The 21,090-nt window shown below is 44.9% G+C and overlaps 1 protein-coding gene across 4 annotated transcripts in view; it reads right to left on the bottom strand.

The window, feature by feature from the left end:
* GIGYF2 (GRB10 interacting GYF protein 2) overlaps positions 1-21,090 on the bottom strand; it is a 674,098-nt gene that overhangs the window by 467,754 nt on the left and 185,254 nt on the right. For all 4 annotated transcript variants that reach the window (XM_033959534.1, XM_033959536.1, XM_033959537.1 and 1 more), the window contains one exon: positions 2,521-2,561. In XM_033959534.1, coding sequence (XP_033815425.1) covers positions 2,521-2,561 — 41 coding nt within the window. The remainder of the gene's footprint in view (positions 1-2,520; positions 2,562-21,090) is intronic.

Raw genomic sequence — 21,090 nt, 5'->3', positions numbered from 1 at the left:
CTCCCAAATAAGGGGCTCCGCACTGATCCTGTAGATTCGCCACATCTGCAGCTGCTACATTGCCCCCTACAAAAGCAGAGGTATGGAAAGCATATCTGGCGCAATTGCAGGCACTACTGGCTTACCTGCCGGCACGCCCAAGGGGAGGCAAGAGAAAAGACCCTGGTCCACAGAGAAGCAGGGGGTCCCTGCGACTGGCACCAAGGCTGGCAGAAGGGAAACAGGAAGAGACTTTTTAATCAAGTATGTCTGATAAAGAATATTAACAAAATCTGGGGAAAATCCACCCTTGCAGCAGGAGCTGACTCCTATGTACCAGTTTTGGACTGTTTGGAGGATTTACAAGGTTGATATCCTGAGACACACTTGTGTTTTGCCAGAGCTTTGCCTGCACACTGCCCAGGGCTCTACTATGCTATTTTTACAGGAATCAGGGCAAGCCTCACATCCCTCATGGGATGTGGATGGCATGTGGAACACTGCTGCACATCTGCAGCCATTCCCGCAAATGAGGCATGAATCCATGACATCCTGCCCTGGGAAGGTCATATATGTGGTTTTCTTTCAAAAACGAAGCTGGCAAGTATAAAAAATAACTTTAAAATCTAAGATGGCCACTGAGGGTGCCATATTTGACTAAAAGTAGCCCGGGAAAACTAGAGACTCCTCAAAAACGGCAACTTTAGGATTTTATTGGGAGGGGGTGGTTAGGGCTTGCAAGGAAACCACCCCAAAAAACCTTTTTAAGACCCCCCCTTCCCCCAAATTGCTGATTTGGGCTGTCAGCCTAAACTCACGGAACTATGTGCTGACTGGAAAATACTGCAGATAGAGCTGAAACAGGTCACAGGGAGATCCTCTGCTTCAAATAGCTGGAAAGCTGGATTCCGAGTTTTATGACTGCCCCACCGGCTGGACCTCCATGGCCAGGTACCTCCACCACCCTCAGACATTCCGCACAGACATCTGGCAGAAGAATGCAGTCTAGCTCTGATCTCGGGCGCACCCTCATGGATCCATGCAGCCTGCACTCAACCCACTAGCGGATGAACCAGGGGTGAGCAAGCTCCCAAGGGAATTGTCCCTGAGCCCCGATCTGATGTGCAGGCTGTCCAGGGGGTTTATTGACAAGCAGGAAACCCCCCAGGAGCAGACTTTTCCAAAGTCTGCAATCTCCCACGGTCAAAGCTCTTCCCTACAGGGAACCTCCGCAGCTCGAGGGCAAAAACCACAAACAGAAAGACTGAAATTACATGAAATAAAACACAAGCTCCTTCAACCTGGTTGTAAGAAGGAAAACTGAAGCTTACAAGGACAGTGATGAAGTAAGAAGAGGAGGGGGTTTAAGTCTCTGAAGTTTGAGGCTTCCTACAAAGTCCTGGTGGTTAGACGGAATTAACCTATTGGTCCTGGGATAAAGTGGGATTGTACAAGAATTATTATGCACAAATTTATACCAGCAAAATCATTTTCTTTGATAACACTACTACCACCACATCCTACATAAAACGTTCTGGTATTTTGCATTGAATATTTTAAATTCTAAACTATGGACCATTTACATCAATCTTACTGAGCATTTTGCTACTCCAAATCTCCTTCAAATTGCAAACCATTACAACTAATTTATCTTTTTAAGTAGCAGCATGTCCCTAGATTCTGAAACAAGGTGGTCCAAGTTGGAGATGAAGAAACAAATGACAGATCAATAACAAATTCCACAGATAACACTGGGATAGAGAAGCAGTAGTCTCACACAAAAAAGGGCTGCCAAATCAAGTCAATGCAAGAATCACTTGTGTATTATTTGATTTAAAATTGTGGAGGCTTTGGTAAAAGAGCATATTAGCTCCTCACTTGATTTTATGTACATAAGTGACAGACTTGACAGAGGACTCAACAAGCCATTCACATAGTTGAGACTAACTGTCAGCTTCAGAATCAGCCTACTTACAAGACTGTTTCAAACAATCATCACTAGAATGCATGGCCTAAAATTCTGAGACTACTTGGAACCATGTTCGAGCTTAGTATTGCTACAGAAATAAGAAATCTAAAATGGTATTTTCAAAAAGAAATATTGTAACAGAGTGGGCACCATGTTGGTAAAGAACAATAGACAGTGGTGGTGGTTTTGTAGAGGGAGAAGACAAAGAACCATTCCCTCAGCCTGATCACTGGGATCTGCTATGATCCTTTCACAGGATAATTAAACCTGCCTTTTTTCATTTTTTCAGTCTATAATAGGTTTATGCCATTTTCTTTAACCTGTTAGTTTCCTCCTGCTCCTTTGTATATCCAGCCTAATAGTAACCAGGACTAGAATCTGGCTTTGCTTTCATTCACAACTAGGAAAGGGAAGTACAACTTGTGATGTCTCTCAATTACATTCCCTCTTATTAAGTACAAAGGTTTCCTCATGAGTATAAGATGCCAAGACAACTAAGGGCCCTGTGTGATAAATCAGCAATGACTTCATACCAAAGGATGGAGGACATCACACCGCAGTTATGGCCTTACCTGGTTCTTTTCGCCCTGGTTTTTCAAACCGTCTATCTCCCCTGGCAAGACAGAAAGACGACTTCAGATTGGGCACTTAATTCAATGTTCCACTATCTATACTTAAATTTCAATATAAACCTCCAGCAACCAAGGGTGCAAGACTTTCTGCAATAGTACTTGATCCAGCTTGCTCCTCAGCTTATGTTTTGATATCTCATAACACATTCTGAATGCAGGGCCACTTTTTATTTTATTTTTTATAAAAAGGGTAATTTTATGACTAGGTGTTTAGTTTAAAGCAGCTGAAATGCATTTATTTCATAAAGAAAAGCAAGCCTTTTACTTTTAAAATGCTAGCGTAAATAATTGAAAATATGTCTTATAATATACAATCACTTATAATAGCCCTAGAAATTAACAAACTAAGTTTTGCAAATGTGCACGTAAATTATGGCATTTTGCAATCAATGTGCATACACTCTGCCCAAACTCTACCATGTGTATGTCCCCCCAGTACACGAATGCATCACGTTAACAATGTATGCAAGTTAAAGTTGGTTGGTATTTAAGAGACCATTTATGTGTGTAAATGATTAAAATACCACCAATAACACTTGCTCCTGATGCCTAAAACTAGGTTGTTCCTTTAAAAATTATCTGCAACATATTTTAAATGAACTCACCAGTCTGAATCTGTTAAAGTCAGTCTCTACTACTTGTTTGCTATAAAGATTACCGTATTTTCACGCAGATAACGCGCACCCGTGTAAAACGCGCACACGGGTATAGCGCGCAGAAAACACGATTTTATGTACAAAAACTTTTGTATACCGCGCTCACGGGTATACCGCGCATGCTGCCCGACTGTCCTTTCGCCCGCCCCGACTCTCCTCTGGCCACCCCGACTCTCCTTTCGCCCTCCCCGACTCTCCGTGCGCAGAATTTCCCAGACCACCTCTTCCTCTCAACACATTGACACGCTAGTGGGTTTATTTTATAGCTTTTTCACTCCCTTCGGTCTGCCTGTCCCCCTTGAAGGTCTGCCTGTCCCCCTTGAAGGTCTGTCCCCATCCTGAAAGCCTGATGCCCCCCTCCGACGTCCGATACATCCCCCCCCCCAGCAGGACCACTCGCACCCCCACCCCGAAGGACCGCCGACTCCCCGACAATATCGGGCCAGAAGGGAGCCCAAACCCTCCTGGCCACGGCGACCCCCACCCCGCACTACATTATGGGCAGGAGGGATCCCAGGCCCTCCTGCCCTCGACGCAAACCCCCCTCCCTCCAACGACCGCCCCCCCCCCCAAGAACCTCCGACCGCCCCCCCAGCCGACCCGCGACCCCCCTGGCCGACCCCCACGACACCCCCACCCACCTTCCCCATACCTTTGTGTAGTTGGGACAGACGGGAGCCAAACCCGCCTGTCCGGCAGGCAGCCAACGACGGAATGAGGCCGGATTGGCCCATCCGTCCCAAAGCTCCGCCTACTGGTGGGGCCTAAGGCGCGTGGGCCAATCAGAATAGGCCCTGGAGCCTTAGGTCCCACCTGGGGGCGCGGCCTGAGGCACATGGTCAGGTTGGGCGGGGTGGGAACTATGTAAAAAAAATTTTGTATACCGCGCTCACGCGTATAACGCGCGAGGGGTATGCGCGGTAGGTAAAAACGCGTATAACGTGCGCGTTATATGCGTGAAAATACGGTAAATCAAGAAGCTAATAGGTCTTTTTCCTTTATATGTAGATTGTTTTGATCTACCTCTACAAAACCAAACAAGGATTTTCTTACTTATTTTATGAAACTAATCATACTACTGTTACTAGTAAGGTGACAATATAATGAACATTTCTTTACAACTGGCCACATCTGAATGACTTACCTATCTGCAAAGGATTTGAGAAAAGGAGAATTAAGTATGTCAGTTTTCTGACAGCAGTATACTAAAAGTACCAGTGACAGCTCTAATATGATCTTTCACTGCAGAGTTCTATTGCCCCTGATGCACAGTGAAAAACTTTGGTACTGCAGAACTTCATTATAGAAGTGCAATCTGTGTCAAGACTTCAGCGGTATCAGCTTGTTCACAGCAGTTATGACAGCACTGTAAGCAACTAAAAAGTACTAAATGGCAAGGATATTGTTCATCAAGCTTCTTTTTTTAAACACTGTGTAAGTGCTGAGCTGATGGCTCTGCAGTGGTGCATGTACTTCTACACAAAGAATCCAAAGTCAAGTCCCAGGGAGACTGTGAAAGCAGTGTACACAAACCCTGGAGAATGAGTCTGGATGTAGCTCCTTAGTGGCAAGCATGGGTACACTTCAAGTGGACTTTTAAGGAAGCCATAGTCAGTACCTCTTAGTCAAAGCCATCACAAGCAATGGTCAGATCCGCAGTTGGGAGACCATGCTTTACATGGGTTACTTACTGCTGAGGGGAGGGGGAATCCCTAAATCTGAGAATTATGGCTCATAGCAATTACTGTAAGAAGGATAGCAAAGGTTGAAGGCCTTACGGTTAGTACAGCAGCCCAAACCAGGGAAACCAAGATTGATTCCCACTGTAGTTCCTTATGTCTGAGCAAGTCACTTAACCCTCTGCTGTCTCAGATTAAAAATAAGTACAGTACCCCCTCCGAATCCACGGATTCAGTTATTCGCAATTTTTTTTTTTTTTTTTTTTTTTAGAAACGCTGCATCCCAGACCTTACCTAGTGGTCTAGAGATCTTTCTACGCTCCTGCCCCATGCAAAGCCATCATCAAAATGGCTGCCGTGAGTTTTCGTTGTAGTCATTTTGATGATGGCTCTGCACGGGGCAGGAGCATAGGAAGATCGCTCCTGCCTCGCGTCGCTACTAGACAACCAGGTAAGGTCTAGGGAAGGTCCGGGATACGGGGGTTGGTCAGAACCAGTGTTCCCTCTAAGCTGCGCTGGCATGCGCTGGCGCACAAAATATTGCCTCGCAGCGCACAATGTCACGTCACAGCGCACGGCGTACGGAGATGGCAGGCCGCGGCGAGAGGAGAATCGGGCGAGTTGGTGCTGGCGCCCGATATTTTTAGCGCACGGGGAAAAAATTTTGCTCACACCACCCGCCCGCTTAGAGGGAGCACTGGGCAGAACTGGCCCTGAAAGTTATCCACGATATTTCAATATTTGCGGGCTGGCTCTGCCCCTAACCCCCGTGAATATTGATGGTCTGCTGCATCTGTATATAATATATAAATCACTTTGTCACCTTGAAAAGGCACAGTTACTGACCGTAACAGGTGCTATCCGGGGACAGCAGGCATGTAGTAAGATTTATGGTTGTACTAATTAGTTACATAAACAAGCTACGTGTTTCTTAGTTTTCTAGGGAATACCATTAACTCCATCCAGGTTCAACAAGCTTTGCCTACTTACACGACACAGAGACCCAGACGTTATGAAATACTTTTATTATGAAAATAGAAAAATATAGTTCATAAGCCAGCAGCAATAATTAATTATTGTTCACAAAATATCCGAATACATATATGAAACTCAGTACATAATTATCACACCACACTTGCTAGATAAATGAGTAAAACTAATTTCTTACAATCTAAATAATTCCTTATAATAATAATAATTCCTGATTAGCAGCAACTAAAAATATAGCTTATCACCACAGGTACTTCATGTCCTTGTCTCAAAGACAATAGAATTCTCTCTCTAACCCAGCTGAAAAGACAATAGAATCCCTTATTCTAACCACATAGATCAGGTCTCAGCAAAATCAGGGAGAAGGAATCGGTGTCTTTCCTCCACTTAGCAGATATAGAAATTCTTCTTATTAGGAACAGTCCGTCAGCCACTGGAAAAGCTGTAAATTGAATTGGCAGCAAAGGTTTCCTTTATGTGATGGAATCCAGATGTATAAAAGTCCGGTTCTCTCTCTCAGGCAGAGAGTCATAAGAGGCAACTTTTCAGGTCTTAATTATTATAGAAGAGATGCAGAGAATCCAATGTTAAGATGCAAGCTCCTTCACATCTCAAGAATAATTAACAATTAGGCACATTTCACTTGGATCTCGTCAGATGATCTCTCCGGACCAATCCCGAAACATAACTTAGATAAATAGCTTTTCTGTATAGAACCTCGCACAGGCTGTGAAACAGAGGCGCCTTCGTCGATAAGAACAACATAAGAGCCATGCCTTCCCCAAGATTCATATAGGCTGTGCATGTAGGAATAGCTGGATGTCCTTGACTAGAATATAGTTCTGGTACATACCCAGAATGCATCAGGCATAAACAGCAAAGATGTTTTCTTCTTTCTCTTCTTGCATACATGGTTCATGCTGGAAAGATTTCTTGCAGACAATGGATCAGGCTTTATAACTTCAGAGGGCTTAACCTTCAGGTGTGAATAAGGAAACACCCCTACAGGCAGATATTCTTCCAAGCGAGTGACATCATCCATGGAACCTGGTACAGTGTAAAAGTGTAGAAGCTTTAAGACTGCCCGCACCGCACATGCGCCTTCCCGCCCGACACTAGCTCACAAAGTCATCAGTTCTATGCCCAAGTGAAGAAGCCAACCAGGGAAGGTGGGTGGGATGTGAGAATATCTGCCTGCTGTCCCTGGATAACAACACCTGTTATGGTAAGTAGCTGTGCTTTGTCTCAGGACAAGCCAGCAGCATATTCTCATATGTAGGACTCCCAAGCTTACAAAATGGGATGGAGGGAGTGTCTCTGCTCAAAAGGCATCCATATATTGTCCTATTGAAGCAGGCGGAGCAGGGGAAGAAAAAGAAACTAGAATAATAAGAAGCATACAACCCATCTTCCAAGAGAGGAAAGGGTATGAAAGTAAGAATAGCACCAAGTAGGAAGGCTCCAACAAGAAGAGACAACTTCAGAATGGCAGCGAGTCCAAGCTTGAAGAGGAAGACGACAGAAGGACTGAAGGAGAAAATTAGAAAGGGTAAGAGAAAAAATGGCGCACATAGAAGTGCCAAATGAGAAATTCCCAGAAAGCCATTCCTTTCCTCTTGAGAAGATAGGAAATAAGAGGGAAAAACCAAAAATTGGAAAAAGAAAGAAAGGATGGTTCCCAATAGATAGAATAATGTTGTAGTCTCGTGAGACCACAGAAATTCATAGCACGGCTTTGCATGGGGCAGGAGTGTAGGAAGATCGCTCCTGCCCTGCTTCACCGCTAGACCACAGGTAAGGTTTGGGAGTGGGTCAGAGCCAGCCCAAAAGTTATTCATGAATTTTTACTATTCGTGGGCCGGCTATGCCCCTAACCCCCGTGAATAGGGAGGGAGAAGTGTATACTAGTGCTACCCGATTCACTTCAGGTGAATCGATTCGAATCGATTTAAAACAACAAAAAAAAAATCAGCCTCCCGATTTGTGACTGACCCTCCCCCTTCGCCTCCTAAAACAGAAGCGGCAGCCCTGTCTCTTGCTGGCCAGCCACTGCCGCTCCTGCTTTAGAGGGTGATGGGGGAGGGTCAGTCGGGAAGTGCTGGTGTCCGGCTTCCAACAAATTAATTTACCTTTTCATTAGCGGAGCAGGTTGCAGAGAGGATCGCTGGTGCTAGCAATATTTGCAAGCTGCCATAAGCCTTCGGAGCTGTCTTCCCTCTGCCGCGGTCCAGCCTCTTCTCTGATGTCAAGAGGCAGGATCGCGGCAGAGGAAACAGCTCTGAAGGCCTATGGCAGCTTGCAAAGATCGCTAGCACCAGCGATCCTCTCTGCAGGATGCTCCACTTATGAAATTAGATAAATGGATGCGCAGGTCAAGGGGAGGGGTGTGTGTACAGTCCATTGGGAGGGGGGTGCAGGCCTTAGGGGTGGTGGCACAGGCCTTCAGGGGTGGTGGGACAGGCAGGCCTTCAGGGGGGACAGAACTTCAGGGGAGGGGGCCCTAGTGTAGAAGTACATAGTAACATAGTAGATGATGGCAGATAAAGACCAGAATGGTCCATCCAGTCTGCCCAACCTGATTCAATTTAAATTTTTTAATTTTTTTCTTCTTAGCTATTTCTGGGCAAGAATCCAAAGCTCTACCTGGTACTGTGCTTGGGTTCCAACTGCCGAAATCTCCGTTAAAACCTACTCCTGCCCATCTACACCCTCCCAGCCATTGAAGCCCTCTCCAGCCCATTCTCCCCCAAACGGTTATATACAGACATAGACCGTGCAAGTCTGCCCAGTACTGGCCTTAGTTTAATATTTAATATTATTTTCTGATTCTAGATTCTCTGTGTTCATCCCATGCTTCCTTGAACTCAGTCACCGTTTTCCTCCCCACCATCTCTCTTGGAAGCACATTCCAGGCATCCACCACCCTCTCCGTAAAATAGAATTTTCTAACATTGCTCTTGAATCTACCACCCCTCAATCTCAAATTATGTCCTCTGGTTTACCATTTTCCTTTTTCTGGAAAATATTTTACTCTACGTTAATACCCTTCAAGTATTTGAACGTCTGAATCATATCTCCCCTGTCCCTCCTTTCCTCTAGGGTATACATATTCAGGGCTTCCAGTCTCTCCTCATATGTCTTCTGGAGCAAGCCTCCTATCATTTTTATTGCCCTCCTCTGGACCGCTTCAAGTCTTCTTACGTCTTTCGCCAGATACGGTATCCAAAACTGAACACAATACTCCAAGTGGAACCTCACCAATGACCTGTACAGGGGCATCAACACCTTCTTCCTTCTACTGGCTATGCCTCTCTTTATAAGCCCAGCATCCTTCTGGCAGCAGCCACCGCCTTATCACACTGTTTTTTCACCTTTAGATCTTCGGACACTATCACCCCAAGGTCCCTCTCCTCGTCCATGCATATCAGCTTCTCACCTCTCAGCATATACGGTTCCTTCCGATTATTAATCCACAAATGCATTACTCTACATTTCTTTGCATTGAATTTTAGTTGCCAGGCATTAGACCATTCCTCTAACTTTTGCAGATCCTTTTTCATATTTTCCACTCCCTAGGACCTGCACATAGTCCCAGACCTTCAGCCAGGCCTGAATGTATAGATCTCAAATCTGCTGAACCAACTTTTGGTGCCTGAAATCCATGAGGAAGATCCTCTTTGCCTTTATGTCAAAGATCACTCCCAGGTACTCGATCTTCTGCAAAGGGGTCAAGGGGCACTTGTCCATGTTGATCATTCAACCAAAGGACTGAAGCAGCTGCACCACCTTGGAAGTAGCTAAGATGCAGTCCTGATACGAGGAGGCCCAGATCAGCTGATCATCCAGGTACAGGTGCACTCTTATGCCTTGGCACCACAGAAAAGCCACTACTACTACCATGATCTTGGTAAATGTTCTCGGTGCCCTGGCAAGATCGAATGGCATAGCTTAGAATTGAAAATGCTGACTTAACACTGCAAAGTGCAGGAACTGCTGATGTGGAGCCCAAATGGGAATATGGAGGTACGCCTCTTTCAGGTCTAGAGTGGCAAGATACTCCCCTGCTTGTACTGAAGCTATGATGGACTGAAATTTCTCCATGCAAAAGTGTGAGACAAGGAGACACTGATTGAGGCCTTTGAGGTCCAAGGTGTACGTACTCTCCTTTTTGGGTACTATTAAATAAATGGCGTACCTGTCTCAACCCAGCTCCTCTGGAGGTACAGGCATGATGGCCTAAAGAGCCATCAAGGAATCGAGAGTTGATTGAATCTGAGCTGCCTTGACCCTGCTGTGATAGGGTGACTGTAAGAAGAGTGGAACAACTGGGTGGACAACCATCTTGCAGAATATCTAGGACCCACTGGTCCATTGTAATGATGGTCCATGCCTCAGAAATCCTTGTAGCTAACCTATCACTAGGGAGGAGAGGACCAGCCTGACATCATTGTGAGGCCCTGGAAGGCACTGCTGCCTTTGCTGTCTGCAAGGCGGGCTTCCTGTCCCACCAAAAGGGCTGACATGACTGGAAGCAAAACCTTTGCCCAAACTGCTGCCAGCCTGGCCTTTAACAGTGACTGTTCTGAAACCTGGATGCGATGCCTCAAACGAATGTCCAGAGGACTTAGGCTTATCTTCTGGGACCAGTTCTTCAACCAAATATCTCACTCAGATCTTCCCTGACTAGCCACTGGCCCTTGAATGGCAACTTAACGAACTGAACATTGGATGCTGCATCCGCAGCCCAGTTCAATCAAAGTTGCTGCAGGCCGCTACTGCCAAGGACATGCTTTTGGCCATGACCTGAAGCATGTCATATACCGCATCTGCTATAAGTTTGGCATGGGCAGATCAGCAGCGCTCCCTACTCTGTCCATTGGGCTCAGTCTCTTGTTTCCAACAGTGACCAGTCTAGGTTACAAGTGTCTGGCAGACACCTATTTGACAAATTCATCTCCTAAACAGAAGTCTCACCACTTACAAAGTTATATTTTCTCCCTGTCAATTTCTGTGTAATATGTTGTTCTCGCACTTGTTGCAACTTATTCTTTGAGTTGCACCCATGAGACCTAAATTACATACTTAAGATTCATTTTTCCTTTCAACTAATTCTTGTAAATAAGTTGTACCCTCACTACTTGCATCCTGTAATTTACGAACTGTCCAGTTTTATTCTATAATTCGCTTATCCAGTAATTCGCTTTATTCTGTAATCCACATTATTCTGTAACTCGCTTTACTCTGCAATTCGCCTTATTGTCCAGCTGTATCCTAAAAATTCACAGATTGTCCAATTTTATTCCTTGGGTTGCATACATGAGATCTATACTACATACTTAAGATTAATATTTTCTTTTTATCTATTTCTTATGTAATAAGTTGTACCCTTAATTCTTGCATTCTGTAATTCGCTGATTGTCCAGCCTTCTTTGATGTGAACTGCCTAGAAGTCATTCGACTGTGGCGGTATAGAAGAATAAAGTTATTATTATTATTATAAAAGCAAACCCGGAATCCAGATGTGTAGATTTGTCCTGGGTACCAGATTGCTGACACCATTGGAGACAGGTCTGGGCTACAAAGGAACTGTAAACCGAAGCCTGCAGCCTCATAGCAGTCACCTTAAAAGCCTGCTTTCAGTCTCCTATCCTGAAGGTCTTTGAGCACAATTCCCCCTTCTAATGGAAGGGCTGTCTTATTAATGATTGATACCACCAATGAATCAATTTCAGGAAACCACAATGCATCAGCAGATACAGGCAAGACATCACTCTGCCTACTTTCAGCTCTGTGTCCAGAGCGACCCATTCTGCCAAAATGAAGTCCTGGATAACTAAATGCATAGGAAAAGCCTTTGAGGGGCAATCTAATGCCCCTCAAAGAAGTGGTATGGTCCCCTGATACCACAGATTTAGGTTCCTCAATAGATAGGGCTGCAAGGGGCTCTATAATGAAAGCCCCAAGTTCTTCTTTGTGAACCAACTGGAGGACCTTCAGGTCATAGAAACATAGAAACATAGAAGATGACGGCAGAAAAGGGCTGTAGCGCATCAAGTCTGCCCACCCTACTGACCCATCCTCTTAAGTCTATACCTAGCGACCGATATTCCAGTTCGACCCTCGTAAGGATCCCACATAGGTATCCCATTTATTCTTAAAGTCCAGCACGCTGCTGGCCTTGATCACCTGCGCTGGAAGCTCATTCCAACGGTCAACCACTCTTTCTGTGAAGAAATACTTCCTGATGTCGCCATGAAATTTCCCGCCTCTGAGTTTGAGCGGATGCCCTCTAGTGGTAGAGGGTCCCCTGAGAAAGAAGATATCATCTTCCACCTCGATACATCCTGTGATGTATTTAAATGTCTCAATCATGTCTCCCCTCTCCCTACGTTCTTCTAGAGTGTAGAGCTGTAGTTTGTTTAGTCTCTCCTCGTACGAGAGACCTTTGAGCCCCGAGATCCTCCTGGTGGCCATCCGTTGAACCGACTCGATTCTAAGTACATCTTTACGGTAATGTGGCCTCCAGAATTGTACACAGTATTCCAGATGAGGTCTCACCATGGTTCTGTACAATGGCATTATGACTTCAGGCTTCTTGCTGACAAAGCTTCTACTGATACATCCCATCATCTGCCTTGCTTTAGATGAAGCCTTCTCCACTTGATTGGCAGTTTTCATGTCTGCACTGATGATTACTCCTAGGTCTCGTTCTGCCGAAGTACTAGTTAAAGTTTCTTCATTCAAGGTGTAATTTCTGCATGGATTACCACTACCGAGGTGCATAACCTTACATTTCCCAGCGTTAAAGCCCAGCTGCCAGGTCGAGGACCTTCTTTCCAATGTAAGCAGGTCATCTCCATTCTCTGGAGGAAGCTCTCCTTCTTCCAACATTTCCCTCAAAGATGGCCCCTCAGAGCAGCCCGAGGCCTCCTCGGAACATTGAGAATAATGGCTCAGACTTCATCCCCATCTTCCTGAGCCTCTGCCCAAGGCTGCTTAGGAGACAGGGGAACAGGGAGAGAAGATGTCAACAACTGACTTTGCAACAGCAAATAGGCTTGATATAGTAACAGAATGAATTTTGGGAAAAACATGGTCCCCCTCCCCCCCAATGGCCTGCATCTCTCCCAGCTGCGGTAAAATGGTGCCTGCTGACCATTCAGGAAGCACAGTATTAGACTCCCACAGCTGACCAGAAAATATGGCTGCCATTCCTGCGGATTCCCGAGGTTCCACCGGCCCCACAGAAATACTGCCAATTTGGTTAAGTGAATTGCTGGTGCATTTACTCCCTCCCGTGGCACTCTCTGCATGCAGTTACAACACTTATATGATGACGGCCAGCAGGCTCTACAGCAGGAATGAAGATTAGGTTCTTACCTGGATAATCTTCTTTCTGATAATACACATAGGAGTCTTCAAGCTCTTTCATGCAGAGACCCTTTCTCCTTATTACAGACAATGGAGTTGTTCTCCGTACTGTACTTTCCTTTCTACCAACGGTAGTTTCTGCTTCCTGCATTTCATTCCAGAGGCTCGGAGTGAAAGGATCAGATCTTATGCAAATTGGACATCGAGAGATTTTTGCTCCACTATTGGAGAGGACTAATGCTTTTCAGCTATCTGATCTCCTCTTTGTCCTGACTTCTCCACCTTGGTGAAGGTCAGCCAGTATCTATGACCTCAATCTCCCAATGGATTCATATGGCCATTTATGTCACCCACGGTAAGCTGCCACCGGATTCTCTTCAGGCCCACTCCACTAGAAGTGTTGCTACTTCATGGGCAGAGCCTTGCGAATTTTCTCCAGATGAAATTTGCAAGGCGGCTTCTTGGTCCGCTCTTCCTATCTTTACCTGTTTTTTTTTCTGGATAGATGTTGCAGCTCACTCTGATGCCGCTTTTGGGACCTCGGTATTCTGTCCCTCAGCCTGTGCCCTGAAATCCGGAGGGAAATTTTACTCAGGACACATACAGCCTGCGCTTAAACCCATTCTGAAAGAGCCAGAGGGTAAGCAAACTCCCAGGGTAATGGACTCTGAGTATGAGAAGGCTGGCTCCACAGATCCACCGAAGCTTCTATGTGAAGCAGCAGTCCAGCTCCCTGGACTGCATCTTTTCCTCCAGCAGAGGACACAACATGGGGTCTCAAAGAAGTTAAGCCACTGAAAAAAAAGAACTTTAAGCAAAAAAGTAAGAAAAAGATGCAGCGCATGTCCAAAAGACTTCTGCACTGATTGCTTGCAGAAAATGAAAACTACAGGGGGCTCTAACTTCTAAGGTGGGAGGAGCATGTGATCAGAAAAGTGTTTGGATTTCTGCAACTCCCAGATTGAGGGAAGGGATTGAACACCTAGCGTACTGAATCCTGAAGGGACATAACAAAATGAGATTTGAGAGAAATAGACGGCTTTTTGCCACAGACAAAATTTTCGGTGAAACAGCGCCTGCATCAGGGGCAGCAGCTATTTGAAGCTTATTTCTTGACATTTTATTTGTAAATATCTTTATTCAGTTTTCCCTTAGAACAACAAATGAAAATACAACAGCCACATCATCTGTTGGGCAACTGAACAGACACCTTAAACAGAACAATCTTATCCAGATGCCTCTCCCCCATCTCCCAACCAAAACTACAACCCCTCCCACCAACCTTAGGAACCCTTATTTCTGCTTACACTCATCGGGTTCATGAAGACAAGATAACATAGGCAAGTCTGAGTCAATTATGAGGGCATCATCACTAGGTTTCCAAACCGTTCAGTACTATAGATCTGAGATGCATCAGTAAGGTATCTATAAAAGGCAACCAGACCTGTAAAAACTTTCTCTGTTCCCTTCTGGCTCTTAACAAATCTTGAGTTTTTTTCCATATGCAATAATTCATGCATATGGTTTTTCCATGTAGGATGTATGCACTGCTGCATGATACAGCATTTAGCCATTAAGGTGGGTTTTACGGAGAAAAAGGCCAATCCGTTGGGTGCCATATTGGATTTCCCATGTCTCATGCAACAAACAAATTGAATGAGTAGGGGGATCCAATGTTCATTATACAACATATTCAAATAAGACCACACCTCTGTTCACAAGAGAACTGAACAAATTAGCAGAGTCGGCGGCGAGATGGCAGATGAAATTTAATGTAGAGAAATGTAAAGTCTTGCATGTGGGAAAGAGAAACCCAAAGTACAGCTATACGATGGGAGGGCTGGAATTGGGTGAAAGTACTCTAGGAAAGGACTTAGGGGTAATGGTGGACAAGTCAATGAAGCCGTCGGCACAGTGCGCAGCGGCCTCAAAGAAGGCGAATAGAATGCTGGGTATTATCAAGAAAGGTATTACAGCCAGAACAAAAGAGGTTATCCTGCCATTGTATCAGGTGATGGTGCGCCCGCATCTGGAGTACTGCGTCCAATATTGGTCGCCGTTCCTAAAAAAGGATATGGCGTTACTCGAGAGGGTCCAGAAAAGAGTGAAGCGATTGATAAAAGGTATGGAAAACCTTTCATATGCTGAAAGACTAGAGAAACTGGGGCTCTTTTCACTGGAAAAGCGGAGATTTAGAGGGGACATGACAGAGACTTACAAGATCATGAAGATCATAGAGAAAGTGGAGAGGGACAGATTCTTCAAACTTTCAAAAACTACAAGAACAAGAGGGCACTCGGAAAAATTAAAAGGGGACTGATTCAGAACAAACGCTAGGAAGTTCTTCTTCACCCAAAGGGTGGTGGACACCTGGAATGAGCTTCCAGATGGTGTGATAGGACAGAGCACGATATGGGGGTTCAAGAAAGGATTAGATAAATTCCTGAAGGAAAAAGGGATGGAAGGGTATAGATAGAAGAATACTATACAGGTCCTGAACCTGATGGGCCGCCGCGTGAGCGGACTGCTGGGCATGATGGACCTCTGGTCTGACCCAGCAAAGGCGATGCTTATGTTCTTACAAGTGTTGTATATCTAAACAGTCCCATACATAGTGTTTAAAAGGCACATCTTTCTCTGCATTTTAGATAGGTCCCATCTGAAGGCAAACCCATCTTCGCTCTGGATGAATATACATAAATAAGTAACAAATTTATAATGGAGTTCCTACAATAATACACTTTCAACCAGTCTGGATACCTTAGACAAACTGTCCAAGAATTTCTCAATATCATGATATCCAAAATATTTAATCCATAAAGACAGTACTTTCCATAATGGATGAAGGCCTTGTGGTTCCAGCATATCCTTATAAAACTGGCCCACCAAACCCTTATGTAAAGACAATATTGGCAAGTTATCATTAAAATCATAATAATAATATAATAATAATTTATTCTTATATACCACCAGACCACAAATGGTTCTAGGCGGTTCACAACAGATAAGGCTGAACATCCAGCAAATATACAGTTCAAAACGATACATCAATTTCTAGAATGTACACAATACATGTTATATTTAAAAAGCAATTAGGAATGAAGTCATGCCTATTGCACTGAAGAAGAGAAAAACCAATGGTGTGATTGGAGGTAGGCATACCAATCCTGAGGATTCATAGTATAAGTATTCTGCAAAGTCTCAAAAGATATCAAAGTGACCTCATGCAATATTATAAGCCTTAAGATCTGGCAAACCCATGTCCCCCTCCTGTCTAGAAAGTTGTAATTGCTATAAAGAAGCCATTGGTTTATTACTGCCTCACAAACATTTCCTGATAATATTATTCCAAGTGTTCAGGTCCAGGGAACAGATGATCACTGGGAGATGTTGCAACATATAAATCAATTTTGGCAACAAATGAATACATCCCCAAAGCGAAAGCGGAAGAGGGCACCAATGCTCACACTTACTCTGAGTCACCCGTAGCAAAAAAAAGGACATTGTGTTTATAGAGAGCAGAAAGGGATCTTGTTATTGAAAACCCTACATAGGACAGTGCAGAATCTACCCAGTGAACAGGAAACACCCCCCTCCCAACCCCATCCCAGGTGGTCTATAAGTTTTCAGAGAGGGTCAACGATTTCTTGACTTTTTAAATTAACAATTGGATTTTTTATGATGCCCTGAGTATGTAGATTTAAGATTCAGTGTTTTCCTGTATTTGAATGTATTAATAGTTGGTATTTTTAGCCTGTTTTAATTCAGCATGTCATGTATGAGCAATGCTTTAAAGCCCCTATTTCAAATAAAATCTTGTTGCCTTAGTTTTTGGTTTTTTTTTAAATCTACAGAGCCTGGGGGTATTTGTAAGTCTTTTGTGTGAATTCTTTGGGTTTTATTTCAGAACATTCTCTGACATTGCTGTTATATTGCAGAGCTGTAAAAGGCCCTCCGTACTCTGAGAAGTGGTACAATTTGAAAGAAAAATTTACTAACTTTATTTCTCCCCTTTGGGCTGTTTTTGTTTTTATACTGTCTCGTTTTATGTTCTGTTTGTCTTTTATAGGTTTAAGAGCAGTGATTCCCAACCCTGTTCTGGAGGACCACCAGCCAATCAGATTTTTTGGATAGTCCTAATGAATATGCACAAATTACCCTTAGTATAAACCAGTTTGCTTTTCCATTTATGAATGGTCGGCCAATTTGTAGATACAGTCAAACCTCGGTTTGCGAGTAACGTGGTTTGCGAGTGTTTTGCAAGACGAGCAAAACACTAGAGCAAATCGTGCCTTGCAAATCAAGCATTGACTCGATTTGGGAGCCACCACACCCCCCCCCCCCTCGAACCAGCATCCCCGCCCACCCAAACACAAGCCCTTACCCCGATCTGGCACCGGCACGCAGCACCAACCCATAGGACATGCTGGTGCCTGAAGATCCTGCCTCTTGCCTGGGCTGGGCCTTGAGCATCTGCGCATGCTCAAGGCCTTCTGGCTCCCGCTTTCTCGGCTTCTAAAGCAAGACAGGCCTGCCATCTGCACCTTAACGGGCACCACTGTTAATCCCTTGTCCAGGCCCTTTTGAAGGAAGGCCAGTGTTGATGATACTGGGGCTTTCTTGGGCTCCAGATTCTCCTTATTGCACAAGCGCTGAAAAGTATCCCATGCCTTGGCATATGATGAAAGAGTGGATGGTTTCTTGGCCTTCAGTAATGACCACTTCTGAATATCCTTTCTTTGCTAGTGCCACATACTCAGGAGACATGCCATAACACCAAAGTGATCCAGATCTTCTAAAGCAATCGGCCCCTGTGTGAGTAAGTCCAGATATACCTGGAGCCAGAGACATTTGTCCACTTACAGGTGTACTAGATTTGCATATCAAGGACGTCTTGGCTAATCTGGGGCCACGAGGATCACCTACCTTGGGTGAGATGCTATATGACGGACCACCCAGCCTATCAGGGGCCATGGAGGAAACACATATAGCAGTCTGGACATCAGCTATGGTTGCACCAGGAAGTCTAGCCTTGCACTTCCAGTCTCATATCTTCGGCTTAAAAACTAAGGTGTTTCTTGGTATGTACTGTTGCCATCAAAGAGAACGTTGAGCGCCCCCAAATGACCAACAATGTCTTGGAACGCCCACTCTACCAGGTCCAATGTCTGTCTGCTGAGGTAGTCCGTTTGCACATTATCCACTCCAGCTACGTGTGCCAGCATGATGGCCAGCAAGTGCTTTTCCGCCCAAGCAAACATTAGTTTTGCCTCTAGTTGGAGCGATGTGTTTATGGTGCCTCCCTGCCAGTTGACATAAGCCACTACTGTGGGATTGTCTGAGAATACTCTTACAGCTCTGTCTTCCAGCAACAACTGTAAGTTTTATAGAGTCAGGCAGACTGCTCTCAATTCTAGTCTGTTTAATCGACCACTTCTGCTGAAATAGTATCCATTTCCCTTGCGCCAGGCAACCACTGCAATGCGCCCCCCAGCTGAACAAGCTGGCATCCATTGTCAGTGTGATCCAGGAATCAGTCTGAAGTGGAATCCCTTTTGCTAGAGTCTATGAGTAGAGCCACCAGCTTATACTGTTGCAGGCTGCCTCCATCCCTGGTAGATGGGCCTGTAGGAAGTCTCTCTGGGGAGACCAAAGAGACAACAGCGCTTCCTGAAGTAGATGCACATGAGCCCTTGCCCAGAGAACTACTTCTACAGCAGCCGCCATCGAGCCCAGAGCCTGTAGGTAGTGCCACACTGTAGGCACTGTGACAGGAGGTTTGTAATTTGTCCCTAAAGCTTCTATATGCATGTCTGTGGTAGGAAAAATGGCCTTCCGCCATGTTGAAGAGAACTTCCAGGTATTCCAAAAACTGAGTGGGATTAATTGGCTCATTCGAAAGTTTGCAATCCAGCCCAGACTCTGCAAAGTTTAAACAACTGCTACTACTCTTTCTCCCTCTTCTTGAGAGGGGGCTCTGAAAAGCTAGATAAGGATGAATCAGCCAGCCTGCCTTACAGATATGAACTTCTACAACTCCATCACCTTGGTGAACATCTGAGGTGCATTGTCAGCCCAGATGGTGGCTGATTCTCTAACATGTGAAATATCAGGAACTTTGTGTGCCAGGAAAAATTGAAATTGTGGAAATAAGCCTCCATCAAATCCAGGACAGCCCGAAACTCTCCCGGCTAGGCCGCAGCAATGAGAGATTTCACCATCTCCATCCAGAAACATGAAACCCTCAGGGACGCATTGATATGTTTGAGATCCAGAATGGGTCTCCAGTCATTGGAATCTTCCTTGGGCAAAACGTATATCAAGCATCTGCCCGAGCGTTCATCTAGAACTGGTTCTATGGCTTGAATATCCAGCAATTTGTTTAATGTTGCCCGGACTTGGACTGCCCAATCAGGTCAGCCTGTTGGAGAATCCATGAACTAATCAGACAGAGGGTATGCAAACTATCTTATAACCTTCTCAGACAATATCCAAGACCCAAAGATCTGTCGTTATGCTTTCCCAGGCTTCCAGAAGTCTAAGATCCGAACTCCAATTTTCTGAAGGGTGGCTGGAGGTCTGGCAATGTAGCTTCTTGTCTGCCGTTGTGGCCTAGGAACCTGTATTTTGGATTTTCCAGCTTCTGGAATATCTCTGACTGGAGCCTCGATAGGTTCTCTGAGACAAGCCTCCCGAGGTGAACTGGCAAAAACTTTGGAATCCCCAAAAGGAGCTCCAGTTCTGGCTTCTAGCCACTCGAGGCCTGTTGTCCGGGTAGGATTTCGGACAACGATCTTGCACACTGGCCACAAGATCATCCAGGCCTTTGCCAAAAAGCATCTGTCCCTTTAAGGGGTACCCGTTAAGTGTAGCCTTGGCGGATGAATCGCTCGCCCATTATCTTTTCCACAGCGTGTGTAAGGCATAGATGGAATTAAGAAACTGAAGATTCAAAGTCACTCGGAAAATCAGTTGTAGTAGTACAGATGCACACTGCACGACTGATTTTCCGAGTGACTTTGAATCTTCAGTTTCTTAATTATATGAGAAATTGTGATCGTGAGTTATAAAGGCTCCTGAAGCAGGCAGTAGAGGCCGAAACACATACGTGCCGAGCTACCGCACAAGATTATGATTTGTTGAATAAAATTGCACACCATTGTTCTCGAACCTCCACTGTTGTTTATTGGTTCTGATTGTGTGTGTCGAGGTTTTTCTCCTGGTTTCTACTTAGACCTTTGGTATAGCAAACATTTGCTGGAACTCTTGATCAATAAGATACAGTTTAGTCATGGCTTTCGTCCCTTTGAGAGAACCCTCCGGGACCTCACAGGGTTCTGTAACCAAGAATTTCATGGCTGGGTGCCACGCAAAGGATGGGGGCTGAGATCAGACCCCACTCAAAAGAGTACATGGAGATGACTGGGGCTGAAGCGGATCAATTTTGAGCTCACAAAGACTCAGTAATAATGTCTGGCATGGCCAAAGACTTGAACAGCTGTCATATGGAGGGATCCTCTCCCAGGTCCATGGCCGAGACTCAATATTGATCCTAAACATAGGCGGCCACATCTCCCATCAGGGAGGACTTGCATTGAGACAATAAGGGGATCAAGATTGAACTTTCGTCTCCTGAATCCCTGTCTGACTGACAATCAGAGTCAGGGAGGAGCTCCGCTCTCATTGAAGAAGCACTCTGAAAATTCATAGAGGTATGCACAGAGGATCATTCTTTAACAGACCTAAATTGCTTATTTTGGTTATGTGCATATGCTTACCAGAACAGATTAATGAGCTTTGGGATAAAAGCCTTA

The sequence above is a fragment of the Geotrypetes seraphini genome, chromosome 9 (genome assembly GCF_902459505.1).
Source record: "Geotrypetes seraphini chromosome 9, aGeoSer1.1, whole genome shotgun sequence".
Lineage (NCBI taxonomy): Eukaryota > Metazoa > Chordata > Amphibia > Gymnophiona > Dermophiidae > Geotrypetes > Geotrypetes seraphini.
This window is presented reverse-complemented; position numbering and strand designations above follow the sequence as displayed.